Source organism: Elephantulus edwardii, unplaced genomic scaffold, assembly GCF_000299155.1.
Source record: "Elephantulus edwardii isolate Elephantulus edwardi_28Jun2011 unplaced genomic scaffold, EleEdw1.0 scaffold00045, whole genome shotgun sequence".
Classification (NCBI taxonomy): domain Eukaryota; kingdom Metazoa; phylum Chordata; class Mammalia; order Macroscelidea; family Macroscelididae; genus Elephantulus; species Elephantulus edwardii.
In genome coordinates, this window is record NW_006399795.1 from 839542 (window position 1) to 858497 (window position 18956).

Below are 18956 nucleotides of genomic sequence, written 5' to 3' on the forward strand. Positions count from 1 at the left end.
TGAATCTGTTTGTTTTCTTAGCAGTCCGTGGTACCCTCAATACTCTTCTCCAGCACCACAGCTCAAAGGCATCAATTCTCCTTCTATCCTCCTTAGTCATGTCCAACTCTCTGATGCATAACAAGTGATTGCAAAGACCATGGCCTGTATCCGATGCACCTTAGTCTCCAGAGAGACACCATTGCTCTTCAGTACTTTGGAGAGGTCCGTAACAGCAGATTTTCCCATCGCAATATGTCTTTTCCTGGCCACTGGTGCCAAGAATGTTGACTGTGGAGCCAAGCAAACTAAAGCTGTGAACAATCTCAATCTCTTCACCATCCATCCTGATGCTGCCTATTGGTCCAGTGTTAAGAATCTTTGTCTTTTTTATATTGACCTTCAATCCATGTTTCCCCTAATTATCAATAAATACACAGAGAGGCATGGCTTGAGGCTCTTCAGTTGAGAACTGCTGGCCCCGTTTTATGCTCTCTGTTCTATCTCATTCCTGGCTGTCTGTCTCATTAATAATTATAAAAATACTTCACCCTCGGTCAGTCTGCAACAGAAGACTGTCCACCTTTCTCCCTCAGAGCAGCTGGTAGACTCAAACTGCTAATCTTTGGTTCTGAAGACAAGTTTATCAGTCTCCTGCATTTCTGTGTGTCTTATTAATATAACACAGAAGGTGCTATGCCTCCAAAGAGTTGCTTTCTGTTGACATTGTTATGTGCCATCCTGTCAAGCTCTGTGCCACAGCTGACCCTCAAACAGGTTTCAGAGGAAGTAAATCACATGGGAGACTATCCATCATTCTTCTGCAGAGCAGCTAGTGGATTCAAATCATGTGCCTCTGGGTTGGCAGAGCAACTTCTTATTCACTGGGCCACCGAGCTCCCCTCTATTGATAATGGTTGTGTGTCACTGAGTCAGAACCCATTTATAGCTGACCCTCCAACAGATTTGCAGAGGCAGTAAATGGCCCAAGAGGAGATTGACCATTTTCTCCCATGGAGCAGCTGGTGAAGTCAAACCAGGTGCCTTTGGGTTGGCAGCACAACTCCTTACCACCAAGCCACCAGAGTTATTGTTATTAGGTGACATCAAGTACAACTCATAGCAACCCTATGAATAGTGAATCTGAACCCTGTCCTATCCTGTGCCATCTTCACACTTCCCGACACACTAAACCCACTAGGGCAGTCACAGTGTCAATCCACCTGGTTCAGGGTCTTCTTCTTTCACCAACCCACTACCCTTCCAAGCATCATGTCCCCCTCCAACAGCCCTTCCTACATATGCTCCTACCCAGAGCATATGAGGTGAAGTCTCATCCTTGCCTCCAAAGAGCACTGTGACTGCAATCTATCCAAGACCTATTTATTTGTTCTTTTGAACACTCATGGGATGTTCAGTGCTCTTCCCCAACACTACAGCTCAAAGGCATCAATTTTTCTTGTTGTCCCTATTCATTGCACTGCTCAGATGCCTAGCAAGTGATCAGAAAGACCGTGGTGGCCTGAATCAGATGCACCTTAGTCCTCAAACTGGTATTATTATTCCTCAATAATATGGAAAGGTCCCTAACTGCAGAATGCCCACAGGCCTGGTGTAAAGACTGATTTACTATTAGAGGTATATATATCAAATTGGCAGTTCATTGTATTTGAGGAGAACATTGTTCTAATCAGTATAGTACTTGTCTGTCAGATTGCTGTACTGTGATAACTTGTGAGTTACTGTGATGCTGAAAGCTGTGCCACTGGTATGTCAAACGCCATAAGGGTTACCCATAGTGAATAGGTTTTTGGTGAAATTCCCAGATTAGGGCAGACTAGGAAGCAGAATCAACCATCCACTTCTTAAATAAGAGGTCTTTGAAAACCCTATGAACAGTAGAGGAACCAGAGTTATTTGGCCTGGATAATTGAGTATTGTAGGTGGCTGTCCTATGCATTATAGGATGTTTAACAGTATCCTTGCTCTCTAACCACTAGATGCAACTAAAAATCTGTTGTTGTTAGGCACTGTCATGTTGAGTATGGTTCACAGCAAACCTATGAACAACAAATGTGAATCCTGTCCCATCCTGTGCGATCTTTATCATCTCTGGCATCCTTGAGCTCACTGCTATAGTCATTGTGTAAACCTGGCTGAGGGTCATCTTCTCCTCTGCTGTCCCTCCACCTTTCCAAGCATGGTGTCCTCTTCCAAGGAAGAGCCTCTCCTAGCAATATGCCCAATGAATCCGAGATGAAGCTTCACCATCTTTGCTTCCAAGGAGCAATTTGCCTTCACCTTATCCAAGACATATTTGTTCTTTTGGCAGTCCATGAGATATTCAGTGTTCTTCTCCAACACCACCATTCAAAGGCATCAATTCTTCTGTCATCCTTATTCACTGTTTAGCTCTCAGATGCACAGCAAATGAATGAAAAGACCATGGCCTGAATCAGGCTCCCTGTAGTCCTCAAACCAACATCATTACTCCTAAGCAATCTGGAGAGGTCCCTGACTGCAGACTTTCCCTGTGCAATACATCTCTCTAAATGTTGCCAAACATCCCGCAGAGGGCAAAACTACCTCCAGCCGAAAGGCACCGAGTCACAGAAAGCCTCTTCCCCTGCTTTGGTATAGCCACTGCAGCATTTACTACCCCAGTCCACAGACCAGATTTCTTCAATTACTGCAATTTGACTCAAATCTCTGTCCCTACCATGAACTTGTTGTGTGGCCTTATGCAAATAACTTGACTCAAGTCTGATTTTTACCCCCCACCTGTTAAAAAAAATAAAAAAGGAACTTATAGCTCCTGGTGCCACAGTGCTTATATTTAGTAGCTCATTGAAAGGTCAGTAGTTTGGAGCCCACCCCTAGCTGCTCTGAGGGAGTAAGATGGGTGATGGGAGCCTTAGAAACCTGACAGAAAGTTGCTAAGAGTCAGAATCGATTCTATGGCAGTGGGTTTTGGGTTTAGCCCAGAGGACTGTGTGCTGAATGCCTGCTGCCCATGTCGCAACAAGAGATGAAGGGATAGAGGAGCTCTGGTGGCCTAGTGGCAAGAAGCTGCACTGCAATCCCAGAGTGCACGGTTCGAATCCACCAGATGCTCTGCCGCGGAAGGAGGGACAATCTCCTCCTGCACCAGTCAGATCCGAATTGACGGTACACACACACACACACACACACACACAAAGAGATGAAGGGATGATAGGTCTTCCTATCAATAATACCTTGACGTGTTAACAGAGCTAGACCTGTGTCCGGTGAATGGTGGAGGCCACCAGAGACAGCAGTTTTCCCCATTCATGTATGCAGAAATGGTACTCAGCGCCGCTTCAGAGAGGTGGTGATCTCCACCACAGGCCATAACGGCTGAAGTGCGCCTTTGCCAGCCAGGGCTGGGTTTACAGAACAAACAAATGACACAGAATCACAGGTGACTGGGTCTCCTGATGCAGCATTTTTGCCTCTTGAACATATCAAACTTGTTCTTAAAGCACCCCCCTGCGCCACTCACCACACCTCCCCCACCCAGCAGTTCCCACACTGTGGCTGCAAGAATGTTTAATAGAAACGCTGCTATTTCTTATTCAGTTCCTCTCTCCAGAGGCACAGGGGCAGGGCCCCCCAGGACTTTGTGCAGACACATCACTCCCCAAGCCAGGGTCAAGGAAAGGATCCGGCTATGGCATAAATAGATTCTCTTCCACCTCTGGATGGGCATTCTGAGTCCCCGTCTCCAAGGGACAAGGTTTTGCTCTTGTGAGAGAAGCCACGGAGGCAGGTGGCTTCGGTGGTCCCAGGGTCAGGATGGGTCTGAGTCAGACCTCTGTTTCCACTCTAGTCTTGAAGTAGGACAGCCATGGAGCTGCCTATGAGAAGCACTACCTGGGCAGCTCAGGTAAGGCCCAGTTCTGCTCAAGTCTCATCCAGAGGAAAAAGCTTAGGAAGAACTACTCAGTTTTTTAGGAAAAAGGGAGGATGAATCTCTACAAAGCAGTAGAATGAACAGTCTCCCCAAGGCTGGGCCAGGGCATCAGAAAGCCCCAGATGAGGTGAGATGCTCCATCTCTGGTCCGAATGGCCAATCTCTCCAGCTGGTGGCTCCATGAGCAACTGGGGAGTCAAGGGCCTAGAGGCTACACTGGCAACCTGGGACCCAGAGCCCCAGAAGCTGCTGCCAATTAGGGATCAACGAAGGAGACAGCGATATAACGGGTGCCTTTGGTAGTGGGGAGCCCTTCGTGGTAATGTGTGAGCCGGCCAGGGTGCAAGAGGGTCCAGCCCTTTCGAGGTGCACGAATGGAGCAGTTATAGCGCAGGAACCTGCAGCCTCCGCCCTGGAAGACAGGAAGTATCAATGTCCCAACAGGAAGTGTCAGTTCCCCAACAGGAAGCTGAGCACTTCCCCCACTGCCCTCCTAGTCACCCCTCAAGTGGCCCTCAGCACAGCCCGTCTAGGGTGCCTCACAGGGTAATAATAGCCATAGCTGCCTAAGGTCGAGGCTCAGCAGGGACCCAAATGAGAGTAAGAGCACTACTCTCAGTATTCCCACCTATAAAATGGGCATTAAACTGCCAAAGGCTATGAGAATGTAAATGAGATGACAGAAGAGTGTAGGTGCAAGTATTTAAAGTTCTGCATTATTGACATTTTGGACCAGATAATACTCTGTGGTTGGGACCATTCTAGGCATCCATTGGCTGCTTGCTACCTATGAGATGCCAGTAGTAAGTACCTCCACAGGTTGACAACCAAAAATGTCTCCAGACGGTTCAGATGTGCTTTTGTGAGGGAGGGACAAAACCATTCCCTATTGCAATCTCCTCCTGTACCAGTCAGATCCAATTTGACAGTACACACACCAAAAATAATAATAAATAAAAAAAATTTTAAAAAGTATTCCCTTTTGAGACATTCAATGACTAGATTCTTTCTTTTTATTTAAAAAAAAATTACAGGGGAGGAGGTTGGGCAGGGAGAAAAGTGCAACAATGAATAAATGGAATTCAAAGTCTCTGTAAACTTTCATTAAAATTAATTTTTAAAAAAGTTATCGCTGTTTTTTTATGAGTGTTTCACAATGCCCAGCCCAGGACTGAGGGCAAAGAAACCCCTTGAAAATAGTAACTGTGTACTCAGGTCCTCCTGCCTCCACCACTCTGTAGGCAGCCACCCAGCCTCCCCTCTGCCTGCCCCTCGCCCCACTCACTTCATAGTCCACTCCCACTCGGTTGAGAGCGATGTTGATGGTGAAGGTGGAGGCGTCATGGTGTGGCATCAGTGAGGGCTGCTCGTCAGGCTTGTAGCGCACAACGAAGGCCAGGTCGAATTGGGCCTGCACCAAGAGCCAAGTTAACGGACAGAAGCCAAGGAAGGCCAGGGCAGAGGGGAATACAAACAGCACCTCATCTAATCTCATCGATTAGGCTAAAACAGCCGCTCCCTCTGGGCAGATTTGTTCAAGGCTGTGTTCTCCAGTGCCTGGAACACAAAGTTTTCATAAAAATGTGGGGAAGGAAGGTGGGAGGGAAACAGGGACAATGTCAGGAAGGAAGATGAAAAAGGAAAGAGGAAAGGAAGAGAGAGGAATGGGAATAAGGAGGGACAAAGGGTAGGGGGGAGAGAAAAAATGAGGGAGGGAAGGAAAAAGGAAGAGAGGAGGAAAGGAGAGAAGAACTGAGCTTTACAACATTTTCTGTCTTCTCTAGCCTGGTAATTCCTTGAGGGCAGGGCCCAGGCACACACAGGGCATGTGTTCAGAGGAAACTTGGACAATGAGAAGCAGCTGAGGGAGAAAAGGAGGGGAGAGGGAAAGCCAAAGGGCCAATTGATAGATGGGGCCAGAGAGAATCTAAGAAACAGGCATGCTAGCCAGCCAGCTGGGAGCTTATTGGCTGGGCTGATCTAGAAGTCACTGAGATAGGCATTAAGCGCTTAGAGAAAGGACTGGGAAGATGTGAGGCCAGGGGTGCCTCCTCCAACCCCAGACTCTGATGGGGACCCCATTTCCTGATGGTCATCCAGCTGGGGACATCTTATTCCTCCCTGGGCACCCACCATCCTATCCCGGCCAGGCTACTTCACCACCCCTGCCCTCACCAGCCACGCGCACTGCCACCTCATGCTGACACTCACCCTGGTGTAGTAGCCGGGGTACAGCTTCTCCGTCATGGGAGCAATGTATTCCACCAGGAACTTGTGCCACTCCCTCTCAAAGTTGATCTGCTTCATGTGGATGTCGATAGTCGGCACGTTTTCATAACCACCCTGGATACGGTTGTCCTGTGGGTAACCATCGAGGGTGTGAATTCCAAGAAGGCAGGATTTGAAGATGGTCCCCAAGATTCCCACCCACTGGTGAACTGACCATGTGTAATCCCCCAAACCCTCCTTGAGTGTGGATGGGACCTGTGACTGTGATGTTAAGCCATATGGCAAAAATGAAGGGTCTTGGCAGAGGTAATCAGTTGATCAGATTAGAGCACAATCAGGAAATTATGCAGCCCTGGTCTAATCTATTGTGATGAGTCTTTTAAGAGGATCTAAGAGAACTCTGTTGGCCTAGTGGTTAAGGAGTTGTGCTGCTAATCCAAAAGCAAGTGGTTCGAATCCACTAACTGCTCCTCAGGGGAAAGATGGACAGTGTCCTCCCATGACTGCATGATTACACCCCCTGAAAAGCCTTTGGAGAGTCAGCTATGAGTCGGTTCTTACTCTACGGCACATAACAACAAAAGAGAAATGCTCATTCCTTCTGGCTTTGTAGACACAAACTACCATGAGCTCTTCAGCAAGGAAATTAGTTCTGCCAGCAACCACGTGAGCTGCGCCAGGACCCTGACCCTCAGATGAGACCCTGACCCCAGATGACACCTCAACTTCGGCCTAGGAAAACTCTAAGCAGAGAATCCAGCTAAGCCAGGCCCAGGCTCCTGATCCACAGAAACAGTATATTAATAAATGGGTGTCGTTTTAAGCCTTTTAAGCTCAGGGTAATTTGTGTTACTGCCATTGGCAATTAAAGCAGAGGGACTCTAATGTCCAGAGACTGGCTCAGGCACTGGGACTGGATTAGCAGAAGTCCAGACGGCAGGCCACCTCAATTCTTGGATTCTGGAGATAAGCTCAGCTACCCAACCGTGTGTTTGAGGCAGGTAACTAGAACCATGAGTTAATGCAACAGGCAGGTGAAAGGGCAGATCTTCCAAGGGCCCACTTGTTATTCTTAGGTGCCATCAAGTGGAGTACGACTCATAGCGACTCTGCGAACAAAAGATCTGAACCCTGTTCTATCCTGTGCCATGCTCACACTTCCTGACACAAAAGAGCCCACTTGCAGTAGTCACCGTATCAATCCACCTGGTTAAGGATCTTTCTCTCCTTCATTGACCCTCCACCCTTTCCAACATCACGTCCTTCTCCAAGGAACAGCCCCTCCTAGCAACGTGCCCAAAGTATGTGAGGCAAAACCTCATCATTCTTGCTCGGGCCCACAAGTACCTCTTTTTTAAAAAAATAAATAAACAAAAAATTATTTTATACTGATTTACATACAAAGTTCATATACATTTTTTTCACACCGGACCTTTCTCCTTTCCTTTACCAATCCCTCTCTCCACTTATCATGTGTGACCCTATATTTAAGTCTCCCCTCCCTCCTCGGATCCTCAGACATGCTCGACAATAATGCTTCTATGTAGTATTTGTCTTTATGAGACTGAGTTAGTTCACTTAGCAAAATGCTCTCCAGTGCCTCCCATGTTAGGTAGGAATTTACAAAATCACTGTTCCTGCGTACCGCATAGTATTCCATTGTGTGAATGAGAAATTCTGGCACAAGTACCTTTTTAAAGGGAGTGCCTACTTGTCGTGAGTGCAGGCTGGGACTCTCCCCTAGGGGGCGCAGCATCTCCTCAGCTGTCATGAGAGTCTGCGGCTGCTGAGCTTGAAGCACTTCTGTCTATCCACACCTCACATCGTGTTGTTGTTACGTGCTGTTGAGTCGGCTGTGACTCATAGTGACCCTATGTACAACAGCCCTAACTCCTGCTCTATCCTGTGCCAATCTCACTGTCTCTGACACACCTACCCCAACTACCCCACTCACTGAATCAATCCACCTCATCGAGGGTCTTCCCCTCCTGTGCTTTTCCTCTACCCTCCCAAGCATAACGTCCCTCTCCAAGGACTGGTCCCTCCTTGTAACATGTCCAAAGCATGTCAGACGAAGCTTGAGAAGCCTTGTCTCCAAGGAGCAGCCTGGTTTCACCCTCTCTAGGGTGAACCTGTTTGTTTTCTTAGCAGTCCATGGTATATTCAATTCTCTTCTCCAACACCAAGCTCAAAGGCATCAATTCTCCTTTTTTCATCCCTAGTCCTTGTCCAGATCTCTGATGCATAGCAAGTGATTGCAAAGACCTTGGCCTGTATCAGGTGTAACTTAGTCCTACACTTCCTAATTCCTTCCCTCTACCATCCACAAGTCTGGAGAAGAAAACAGAACCATTCTTATCAGGAATCAGGAACTGAGAATGAAGCAATTTAAGGTCGAGGGAGCTCCAGATCACAAGGGCCACTTTAGGGTTCAGCTCCACTTCCAGTTTCTCAATCCCTGTCTCTCTGTCTGCAGGCAGCCCTGTCAGGCAGGGGTGCAGGGCATACCTTGTTATCACCCTGTGACCATTGGCCGTAGTGCTCCATCTCCTCCACCAGCTCATCACAGGCCGCCTCTGTGAAGATGGGGAACCAGTAGACATCTGGGCAAGGCTAGGGGGTGGAGGTGTCAGTCAGTGGGGTCCAAAGAGTGTCTACGACATGCTCCTCCTGCGCTCACAGTCTTCTGCAGGTCCCACTGCAGAGGAAACCCCTTGAGACGGTCCATGCCCCCTGCCTACCCTCACTCGGGTATGTGAGCCCAGTTTCTCCACAGAGCAGGGCTCCATCAGTTCTGTATGGACTGCATGAGATGCCAAGCAAGGAGGTAGGAGCTCAGAGATAGTGCCTCTCAGCAAAGATCTCAGAAAAGAGGAGGGTGCACACCCAGGGGTTCCTAAGGGATGTAGGTATTTAGGAAGACCAGAGGATGGTCCACTCTTAGATCCTGGGTCAGGCAGGGTTATGGCCCACAACTGAGACCGTATTTACAGAGATGTTCTTCCTCTTTCCTGCCTAGACCAAGGGATAAGCCTAGAGTCCCCAAGCCCCTCGAGTTCCAGCCTGAAAATGTCAGCAAGTGGAAAAGCACCATCAGCTGCTCTTCTCTGGCCCCAGCAATGCCAGCACAGGCAGGAGACAGAAGGGCATCCCTGCCACCCAGCTCAGCTGGCTCGTTCCTCCCCCCGTCACTCCCCAGCTCTGCATATGGAAGGGGTGTAGAAGGGGTCGGACTTTGTTCTCACCGTCTCCACCAGCTTCCCCTCCAGGGCCTTGGTGTAGTTCTCATGGATGTACTTCTCCTTCCAGTCCTGAGGGGAGGGAAGGCAGGTTAGAGTCCTACAGCTGGAGCTGACCACACACTGAGTGCCCCAGGATGCTCCCCACAGACACCCCTACATGCAATGTGGTGGACAAGTGCCTATACCAGAGGGTGGGCATGTGCCTCTGCCCACAGAGCACTTGTGTGCTGTATAGGGGGCAGAAACATGCCCGTGGGAGCTAGTATTTGCACTCATGTGTCTAAATGTGTGTCTATATGTGTGTACCCACATCAACCACAAGCTCCCAACATCTAGGTACTCTGTCACAACTGTCACCTCCTCTGGCTATACTCTCTGCAATGAATGAGGCTGGGACTGCATGTTCATTTTAGAGTTAAAAAAATAATCACTGGCGAGCTCTGGTGGCCTAGATGGCAAGAAGTTGCACTGCAATCCCAGAGGGGAGCTGTTCGGATCCACCAGATGCTGCTCTGCTGGAGAAGGAGGGACAATCTCCTCCTGTAGCAGTCAGATCTGATTTTATGGTACACACAGCAAAAATAAAAAAATAAACTGATAAATAAAAAATAAAATTAAAAGAAAAAACCACCGAGGCTCAACTAATCACAGCAAATGGCAAAAGCTGGCCTCAAACTCCCACAAGATGAGCAACCTCTCAAGGTAAATCTCCTTTCTCCACTAGATGGCGCTGCCACAGCAGGTAAATCTGGCCCTACAGGAGTGCTAGGGCCGGAAAAAGTTAAGGAGGTATCACAGAGGAAGGAGCCTCAGGATTAAGGGGGTCTCTTATGCTCCTCCCCTCGCAGGCCCTCACCTCGGGGTTGCTGAACACCTCCCAGAGGTCGTTGTGGAGGTGACTGGTCTGGTAGCTGTCCAGGGAAAGGAGGTGACCGAAGGTATGGCGATTGGTCAGGAACATGAACACATCCTAGGGAGAACAGCCTGGTAAAAGAGAGCTCCCCTGCCTTCCCATTCCCCTCAGGCCCCAAAAAGGGCCATTGTTGCAACTTCCTCTGCCCACAAAGCACAGGGCCTGAGTGCAGTCAGCCCCATGTCCCCAACACCCAGGGCAGACCTGACCATGGGGATGCAATCAGGGACAGCTTCCTGAAGCAGTGAATGTGAAAAGAATGGATAAATGTGTCAAAGACCAAATGAATGCATAAAAAAAGAGAAGGCATTTCGACACTGAATTTTAGACACAGTGAAAGTATGACTGGATTATATTTAGTGATAAGTACAATTTATCTTGTCATTATTGTTAGCTGCCATTTACTTGGTCCCCTTGCTCATGGTGGCTTTATGAACAATGGGGTTGACACTGTGACCACAGGTTTTCAACAGCTGATTGTCAAAAGTAGATCTTTTGGTCTCTCCTCCTAGCTGACCTTAGTCTGGAAGTTCCACTAAAATCTATGCAGTGTCATAATAACATGAAAGCCTCTACTAACAGACAAGTGATAGCCAAACATGAGGCACCCTGGCTGGGAACTGAGCCCAGATCTCCTGCAAGAAAAGTAAGAATTCTACCACTGAGCCACCATTGCCCCCTCAATTATCTTTATGCAAAGATCTTAAGTAAAATCGGTGGTGTGAAGAATGTGTCCAAGAGATTGAGATTTTTAACAATTTCAGCTTGCTCAGTTCCACAATCAACCCTCTTGGAACCAGCACTTAGGAAATCAAGACAAATTGCATTAGGGAAATCTGCTCTCAGGGACCTCTCCAAAGTGCTGAAGAGCAAGGATGTCAGTCTAGAGACTAAGAGAGGCCTGATCCAGGCCATGATCTTTGCAATTATTTTTTATGCATCAGAGAGCTAGACAATGACCAAGGATGACAGAAGAATTGATGCCTTTGAGTAGTGGTGCTGGAGAAGAGTTTTTAACATGTCATGGACTGCCAAGAGAACAGATCTGCCCTGGAGAGGGTGAAACCAAGCTGCTCCTTGGAGGCAAGGATTTTGAGACTCTTCTCACATAGTCTTTAGAGAAGGACATCATGCTTGGAAGTGTTGAGAGACAGTATAGGAGAGGAAGACCCCAGATGAGATGGATTGAGAAAATAACTGGGGTAACGAGGGTAGGTGTGTCAGAGACAGTAAGATTGGCTCCAGACAGAGCAAGGTTCAGAGCTATTGTGCATAATAGGGTCACTATGAGCCCTAAGCAACTCAATGGCACATAACAAAAACAGACAGCTGGAGGTACACCAACATGCCCAACATCCTGTGTTTCCCACCAGGCCCTGGGGGTCTTTGAACAGTCTCTCTGGGGTCTCAGCAGCTCCCCAGTTTGGTGACAGAAATGCCCACTGTGATGGGCAGAGCTAGACACCCAGGTTCCCAAGGCTGACCTGCTGCCGGATGTTGGCACAGAAGGACATGTCGGGGTCCAGCTTGCGGTGGTGGAAGAGGTCTTTCTGCTGCAGTTCAGCCCGCAGGGCACTGCCCTTGATCAAGTAGATGTTGGAGATGTAGGGCACATTCCAGACGCCACTAAATGAAAGAGATAGTGGGAGTCACAGGGTGAGGGGTCATGGATGCTATCGGGGCAGAAGAGTTCAATGGTGCTGACTCTGACTTCCCCTCCCTGGGTAAAGGGGCCTGGAATAATTGTCAGGAAAGTTCTTTTGAGTATCTGGCTACAGTCTTCCCTGCTTCATGATTAGCAGAGACAGGAACATGTCAGGGAGGGAGGCGTCCTACACAAATGTGGTGCCCCAGCATGATACTCACACGCGCCGACCTTGCACAATGTCCACATAGTCCTCAGAGCGGGCGTAGTAGCCGTCTGCACTCAGTGCCCCCCAGAAGTTCGACCACAGCCTCCCATGACGGGTCATTAAGGGGGCGATGATGTTCCTGCGGACGGAGCATTTTAGTGGCAGTCCTCTGACCACTGCAGAGGGAGAGGGCAGACCTAGCCAGGGGCAGGGTAAGGGAGAGCCGCGAACTCTAAACACCTCACTGCGGCCAGGCAGGACCAGAAGTGGATTTGGCTGATGTAGTGCCTGCCCCCTCCCACAGTGCAGCTTTGAAGGGCTGGGAGGGGACTGAGGCATAGAGGTGGGATGGGGAGAGCAAGGGTACATCACAGACTAAGACAAGGGGGGATGTGACTATCCATCAGAACCTGGAGTCACCACACAGGAGGCAGGGACCAGGATTCCACAGGTGAGATCGAGGGGGAGGGAGCAAGTGAGAGAGGGACAGTGCTGGCCGGGAGCTGAGGCTCTGGGGGCCGCTGCCCAGGCCTCACTTGTTCTGCTCGATCAGCAGCCGCAGAGAGTCAGGCTCAGTGAGGGCCACGTCGGAGTCCATGCTGAAGTAGTAGGTGCAGCTGCGGTCCTGCCGACACAGGTCTCTGTGGGACAGAGGGCAGGTGCTGGGTCAGTGGCGCTGGGCTCCAGGGTCCCAGAGTCTCTTCTCGCGCCCATCATGGATTTGATCTAACTTCAAGTATCGGCCCCGGGCCCTAAGGAGGGGCTGCATCACAAGTTGGGGTTCGCACCAGCAGCTTCCAGGGTCCCACTCCATACTGGGTCCCATTAGATTCTGAGATCATCCAGGCTATGGGCTACTGTGCTCTCCAGAAAAAGGCTCAGAGCTTGCCAGCTGGCACCAAGAACCCTGGAAACCCTGGTACTGGGGCAAGCATGGCCCCCCAAGCAGGATCCAACTGGGTGTGTGTTCCAACCATGTGAGTTCCAACTGTTTGTGTATGTGTGTTTTCCGGCTATGTGTGTATATGTGATGTGTGTTCCAACATTCTGTGTGTGTGTGTGTGTTCTGACTCTGTGTGTGTGTGTGTGTGTGTGTGTGTGTGTGTGTCTGTGTGTGTATCTGTGTGTGTCTCTGTGTAAAGGCAATTTGGAAACTGGCATCAAACACCTTAAAAAGTTATGTTCTTTCTGTGTATCTGCTGAGGAGCTCAGCAAACCATGGTCTGTGGTTCCAACCCAAACCATCACCTGCTTTTGCACAATCCACAAGCTAACAATGGTTTTTATGTTTTTAAACTCAGGGTGAGCGGGGAGGGGTAGCAAAAGAAAATAGATGAAATCATGAAAATGATATGAAACTCAAATTTCAGTGTCCATAAATAAGACACTCCCCATGCTTCATTCTTTTACATATTCTTGTATATAATTAGCATCAATAAAAGCTATCGTTGATCAACACCAGCAGAGTGGAGATGGTTTCAAGAGAAACCACAAAGCCAAAAATATTCAGTCTGACCCTCTCCAGGAAGTTTGCTGACCTCTCGTCAGGGCTGTCTAAGACTTCAGTCAATACATATTACTTAGAGGTATTTCTTTTTATTCAGGAAAAAAGAAAAGATTGTCTTATGGATCAAACTGTTTTCCCCAAAAATATGTGTTCTAAATTCAAAAGCCTTACACCACCGAGGAATAGAGTTTTCTGTGTAATGTTACTGAGACCATGTCAGTGGTGAGATCTAAAAGGAGTAAAGCAGCACTGAGAAGCAAGCAGAGATTGAAGAAGATAGACCACACATGAAGAATGTCAACAAACCCAACAAGAGAAGCTGAAAAGAGACAAGGACTTTCCACTAGGAGCAGAATAGAGATACAGACTATGAGAGAGAGACACAGAGACAGAGACCGAGAGCGAGTGAGAGGCAGGGAGGGAGGGAGGGAGGGAGGGAGGGAGGAAGGAAGGAAGGAAGGAAGGAAGGAAGGAAGGAAGGAAGGAAGGAAGGAAGGAAGGAAGGAAGGAAGGAAGGAAGGAAATAAGAACAAGAGAGAGGAGAAATTTGGACTTCTAGCTTTGTAAACTGTGAGAAAATAAATGTTTATTCCTGAAAGTCACCCCTTATGGTATTTCTGTTGATATTAGGTGCCATCAAGTTGGCTCTAACTCTTAGGGGCACTACATGCAACAGAATGAAACCCCACCGGATTCTTCACCAGCCTCACAATCTCTACCGTGCAGAAGCCCCCTACCGTCAGATAACTGAGATAGACGACTTCTCTAACTGTCAACCTTCACCCACTTCAATTTCTCCAGTCCTTCTTTCCTGGATGTGCTTCTTTCTGAACCCAAGTACATCTTTCTCAAACCTGCCTAGGATACCCCAGGCCAGGGGACAGACACTATCTCCCAGTTAACAGATGAGACTCTGAGACAGACAGGAAAAAGTACTTGCTGGAGATCACGAAGCCTTCTGAACTCTTTAACTCCCAGCTGGGTCCCCCTGACCCCATGGTCCCCTCATCCACCATGCCCACTGTACTTGCCCCCGACCCCCCACTCACGCGCCCATGTTCCTGGCATCAGCATTGGCCATTCGGACCTCGGGTCCCATCAGCTTCACAGACTGGTACTCGCTGCCATGCTCTGCCAAGAACTGCTCCACCTGGGCCTTGTGGTGTTGCTCCTGGGAGGAGAGGACCAGGAGTGGGGTTGGGAGAAGGTACAGGATTCACTCCAGCGACCACACCACCTTCTGCTCTTGTCACGTCATGATCCTCCACCGTGGTCAGCCCTAGACCTCTGCTTTCCTGTACGGGGACCTTACTCCATTGTAGGAACTCTGCCTAGAGTACCTTCCCAGATGTGCCAAATGCTGGCCATCCCTCAGTCACCCTCCCCTGACAAAGCTCAATTCCACTGGCCTCCTAAGAGCCTTAGTTTACCATGGCAGCACCCACCACTGCCCAGGTCCCATCCAGACACTCAGAGTCTGTGGGCTCAGGTTGTGGACAAGGGTTCTACATTGCTTCAAATAAAAAAAAAGCGGAACACAAAATTACATCTGCTCCATCAATCCTAACCCCCAGGTACATGCCCAGAGGTAAAAGTGGCAACTCAGACAGAAACCTGAGCACCACTGTTCACTCCTGTACTTGTCACTAGCCAAAAGGTGGACACAAGACAAATGTTCACCAAAGATAAATGGACAAAAGGCAACTTGATGGGTGGCATGGTGGTTAGAGCACTCAGCAGCTAACGGAAAAGTTGGTGGTTCGAATCCAGCAACTGCTCCACAAGAGAAACTTGTGGCAATCTACTTTCATAAAGATTTCACTCACTTATTGCCTTCCAGTCAAAACTAGTTCTCATAATTGACCCTCCCTCCACTGGGTTTCTGAGCCTGTAAATCACATGGGAGGAGACGGACCTTCTTTCTCCCATGGTGGACTCATACAAACCACCAGACAGGTACAGCCTTTGGGTAAGCAGTGTAATTCCTTACAGACTACACCACCAGGGATCCTGGCAAAGATTTGTTGTTGTTGTTGTTATGTACCATCAAGTCAGAACGGACCCATAGCTGACCCTCCAACGAGTTTTCACAGGGAGTAAATCACACAGGAGAGATCGCCCATCCTTCTCCAGCAGAGCAACTGGTGATTTGAACCATGTGCCTTTGGGATTGCAGCACACCTTCTTACCACTAGGCCACCAGAGCTCCCTCCTATAAGGATTTACAAGCATAGAAACGCTAAGGGGAAGTTCTACTCTATCCTATAGGGTCAGAATCAACCAGTCAGCATACAACAACAGATGTTGTTGTTGTTATGTGCCATCAAGCCACTTGTGACTCATAGCGACCCTATGTACAACAGCCCTAAACTCTGCTGTGTCCTGTGCCAATCACACTGTCTTTGATACACCCATCCTAATTAACCCAGTCACTGAATCAATCCACCTCATAGAGGGTCTTCCCCTCCTGTGCTGTCCCTCCACCCTCCCAAGCATGATGTCCCTCTCCAAGGACTAGTCCCTCCTTACAACATGTCCAAAGTATGTTAGACGAAGCCTCAGAATCCTTGCCTCCAAGGAGCCACCTGGTTTAACCTTCTCTGGGATGAATGGGCCATGCACACAACAGAACACTGCTCCACCATGAAGAGACATGAAATCCTGGGGCATGCTACAGCATGGCTGAACCCTGAAAGCATCATGCTGAGGTAAGTCAGTTGCAAAAAGACACACAACATGTTATCTGACTTCTATGAAATATGTAAATATTTAGAAACCAATGATTAGCAGCAGTTTTGAGGCATGGGAAAGAGAGAATTTCTGATTAGGGGACAGTGAGTTTAGGTTAACGGCAGTGGAATGATCTGGAAAAGGACAGAGAGAATGAGTGAACTTGAAGAGTGTAACCAAGGTCATCGTACACCTAGAAATGATTGTGATGGCATATAGTTTGTTATGCATATTTTCACCATACTTTCTAAAAAGGGAAAGAGAATGAAAAAGAAAGTAAAAGAAAAAGAAAAACACTAAGCAGTTTTGTGGACTCTGCTTTGAAAAACAGCATTCCTTGCTCAAGACCCTGCACTTGGGGAAGTGGACAAAGTGAAGTCTTTGGAACAAACTCAGGGTTCCAGGCAAAGCTGGCTGTGCTATGACTGGCCAGATGTGATGTGGACAAGTCACTTCCCCTGTCCCAGCTTCAGCTTTGTCACTTGTAAAATGACTCCCGCAGGTCCCTGGAAAGGATTCTCCGCATCAGACAGAGCACTCAGGCAGCCTTGTGACAGGTTGGTTTCTCCCTACTCTAAGTCATGTCATGGGTGCAATATTTGATATCTCCCAGGCTGCTGGGGGCGTCCCAAGGGCAGGGCTGAAGCCCCCTTTTCCATGTGGCATGCTGTACAGGTGAACGAGCATCTGGGAAGCGGGCAAAGAGCTGAGCCAAGGCTGAGCGCACGGGGCCCTCAGTGTCTGTTCTGCTCAGTGTGGGGTGAAGACTGGCAAGACTGTGAGAGCTCAGACAGGGAAAGCAGCAGCCGAGATGGGGTGGAGGGAACTCTGGTGGCCTGGTGGTAAGGAACTGTGCTACCAACCCAAAGGCACTCGGTTCAAGTCCACCAACAGGAAGAAAGAGGAGCAGAGCAATCTCCTCCCATGTGATTAACTGCCTGCTGTGATAAAAACCACTGAAGGGTGAGTTTTGAATCAGTTCTGACTCAACAGTACATAACAACAATAACAGATGGGGTGGCAGAGAATCCCTCAAGGAGAAGGTACCTTGAAGAACAGATAGGACTGAGAGTGTCTATGGCACCCTAGGTAGGGACTTTGGTGTAAGTAAAGGCTAAGAGGTAAGACTTTATGATGGAGATGTTGACTCCAAGTGCAGCCCTCACCAGGCACTTGAGGAATGAAAAGCAATTTTGCTATCTCCCAGTAGATCCAATTTTGTTAAGTGCCACGCACTGAGCCCATTATTAGCAACAGACGGGACCACTAAGAGCCACAAGGTTTTCTTTAAAAGTAGACTGTCACATCTGTCTTCTTAGTTCGTTATTTTGGAAGCATTGCTAAAGTTTGTCCAGCCTCATGGCAACACACAAGCCCCCCTGACAGACAGGTAGGAGCTGTGCAGGAGGTGCACAGGGCCAGAAATCAAACCCAGGTCAGTGCAGAGGCCACAATGTGAGCACTCTACCATCAAACCACCGCTGTCCCTAACTCAACCCACACTCAGTTCATTGCTGGCAAGTCGGAACCAATTCATAGCTGATCCTCTAGCAGGTTTTCAGAGGCTGTAAGTCAGACAGGAGGAGATTGCCCATCTTTCTCCCCAGGAACAATTAGTAGATTTGAACCGCCTTGTCTGGTTCTGAGCTGGCAACACAACCCCATACCCATTAGGCCACCAGAGCTCCCTTGGCCCTAACTGTTGTTAGGTGTGATGACCACTAGCAACCCCTATGAACAACAGATCTGAATCGTGTCCTATCCTGTGCCATCCTTATCATCTCTAACACACTTGAGGCCACTGCTGCAGTCACTGTGTCAGTCCATTTGGTTGAGGGTCTTCTCTTTCACTGACCCTCCACCTTTCTAAACATGATATATATCCCTTTACAAGGAATCAGCCTCTCCCAGAAACATGACCCAAGTATGAAAGATGAAACTTCACCATGCTTGCATCCAAGCAGCACTCTGGTTTCCCTGTCTCCAAGACATATCTCTTTGTTCTCTTGGAGGCAGTGAGAAAAACAAGGATAATAATGGCAGCTAAAAGCAACACCTATGTGCTGCCTATGCACCAAGCTCTCTGCTAAGTGCTGCACTTAACAACATGCTCCATCCTCATGACAATTCCATGTGGCTGGTACTGTTCTGACCCCTATCTTATAGGGCATTTAACAACAATAACAACGACAATATAGAGAAAGCTACATTGGCCTAGTGGACAGAAAGTGATGCTACCAAGTCCAAGGTGGGTGATTTTTATCTGTGGACTGCAGGCCTGGTTTAAATTATTTTTGGTCAAACATTCTTCTAAGCAGTATTGCACTGATCTATTTGTACAGAAGCAACTCGTGGTTGCTGTGATGCTAAATACTGTGACGCTGATGCCAAATGCGATAATGGTTACCTATGGTGGACAGTGTTTGGTGGAGCTTCCCATTTAAAACAAGCTTGGGGGGACCTCTGGTGGCCTAGAGGCAAGAAGTTGCACTGCAATCCCAGAGGCGCACGGTTCGAATCCACCGGATGCTCTGCCGGGGAAGGAGGGACAATTTCCTCCTGTACCAGT

The 18956-nt window shown here is 48.5% G+C and overlaps 1 protein-coding gene across 1 annotated transcript in view; it reads right to left on the reverse strand.

The window, feature by feature from the left end:
* Window positions 1-4164: 4164 nt before the first annotated feature.
* PLOD1 (procollagen-lysine, 2-oxoglutarate 5-dioxygenase 1) overlaps window positions 4165-18956 on the reverse strand; it is a 38140-nt gene continuing 23348 nt past the window's right edge. Inside the window, exons 10-19 of the mRNA XM_006885747.1 lie at window positions 14707-14828; window positions 12687-12791; window positions 12164-12289; window positions 11782-11923; window positions 10241-10354; window positions 9388-9453; window positions 8651-8755; window positions 6125-6271; window positions 5199-5324; window positions 4165-4325 (exon numbers count right to left, since the gene is read on the reverse strand). Of these exons, the coding sequence (XP_006885809.1) occupies window positions 4170-4325; window positions 5199-5324; window positions 6125-6271; window positions 8651-8755; window positions 9388-9453; window positions 10241-10354; window positions 11782-11923; window positions 12164-12289; window positions 12687-12791; window positions 14707-14828 (1209 nt within the window). The 3' untranslated portion in view covers window positions 4165-4169. The remainder of the gene's footprint in view (window positions 4326-5198; window positions 5325-6124; window positions 6272-8650; window positions 8756-9387; window positions 9454-10240; window positions 10355-11781; window positions 11924-12163; window positions 12290-12686; window positions 12792-14706; window positions 14829-18956) is intronic.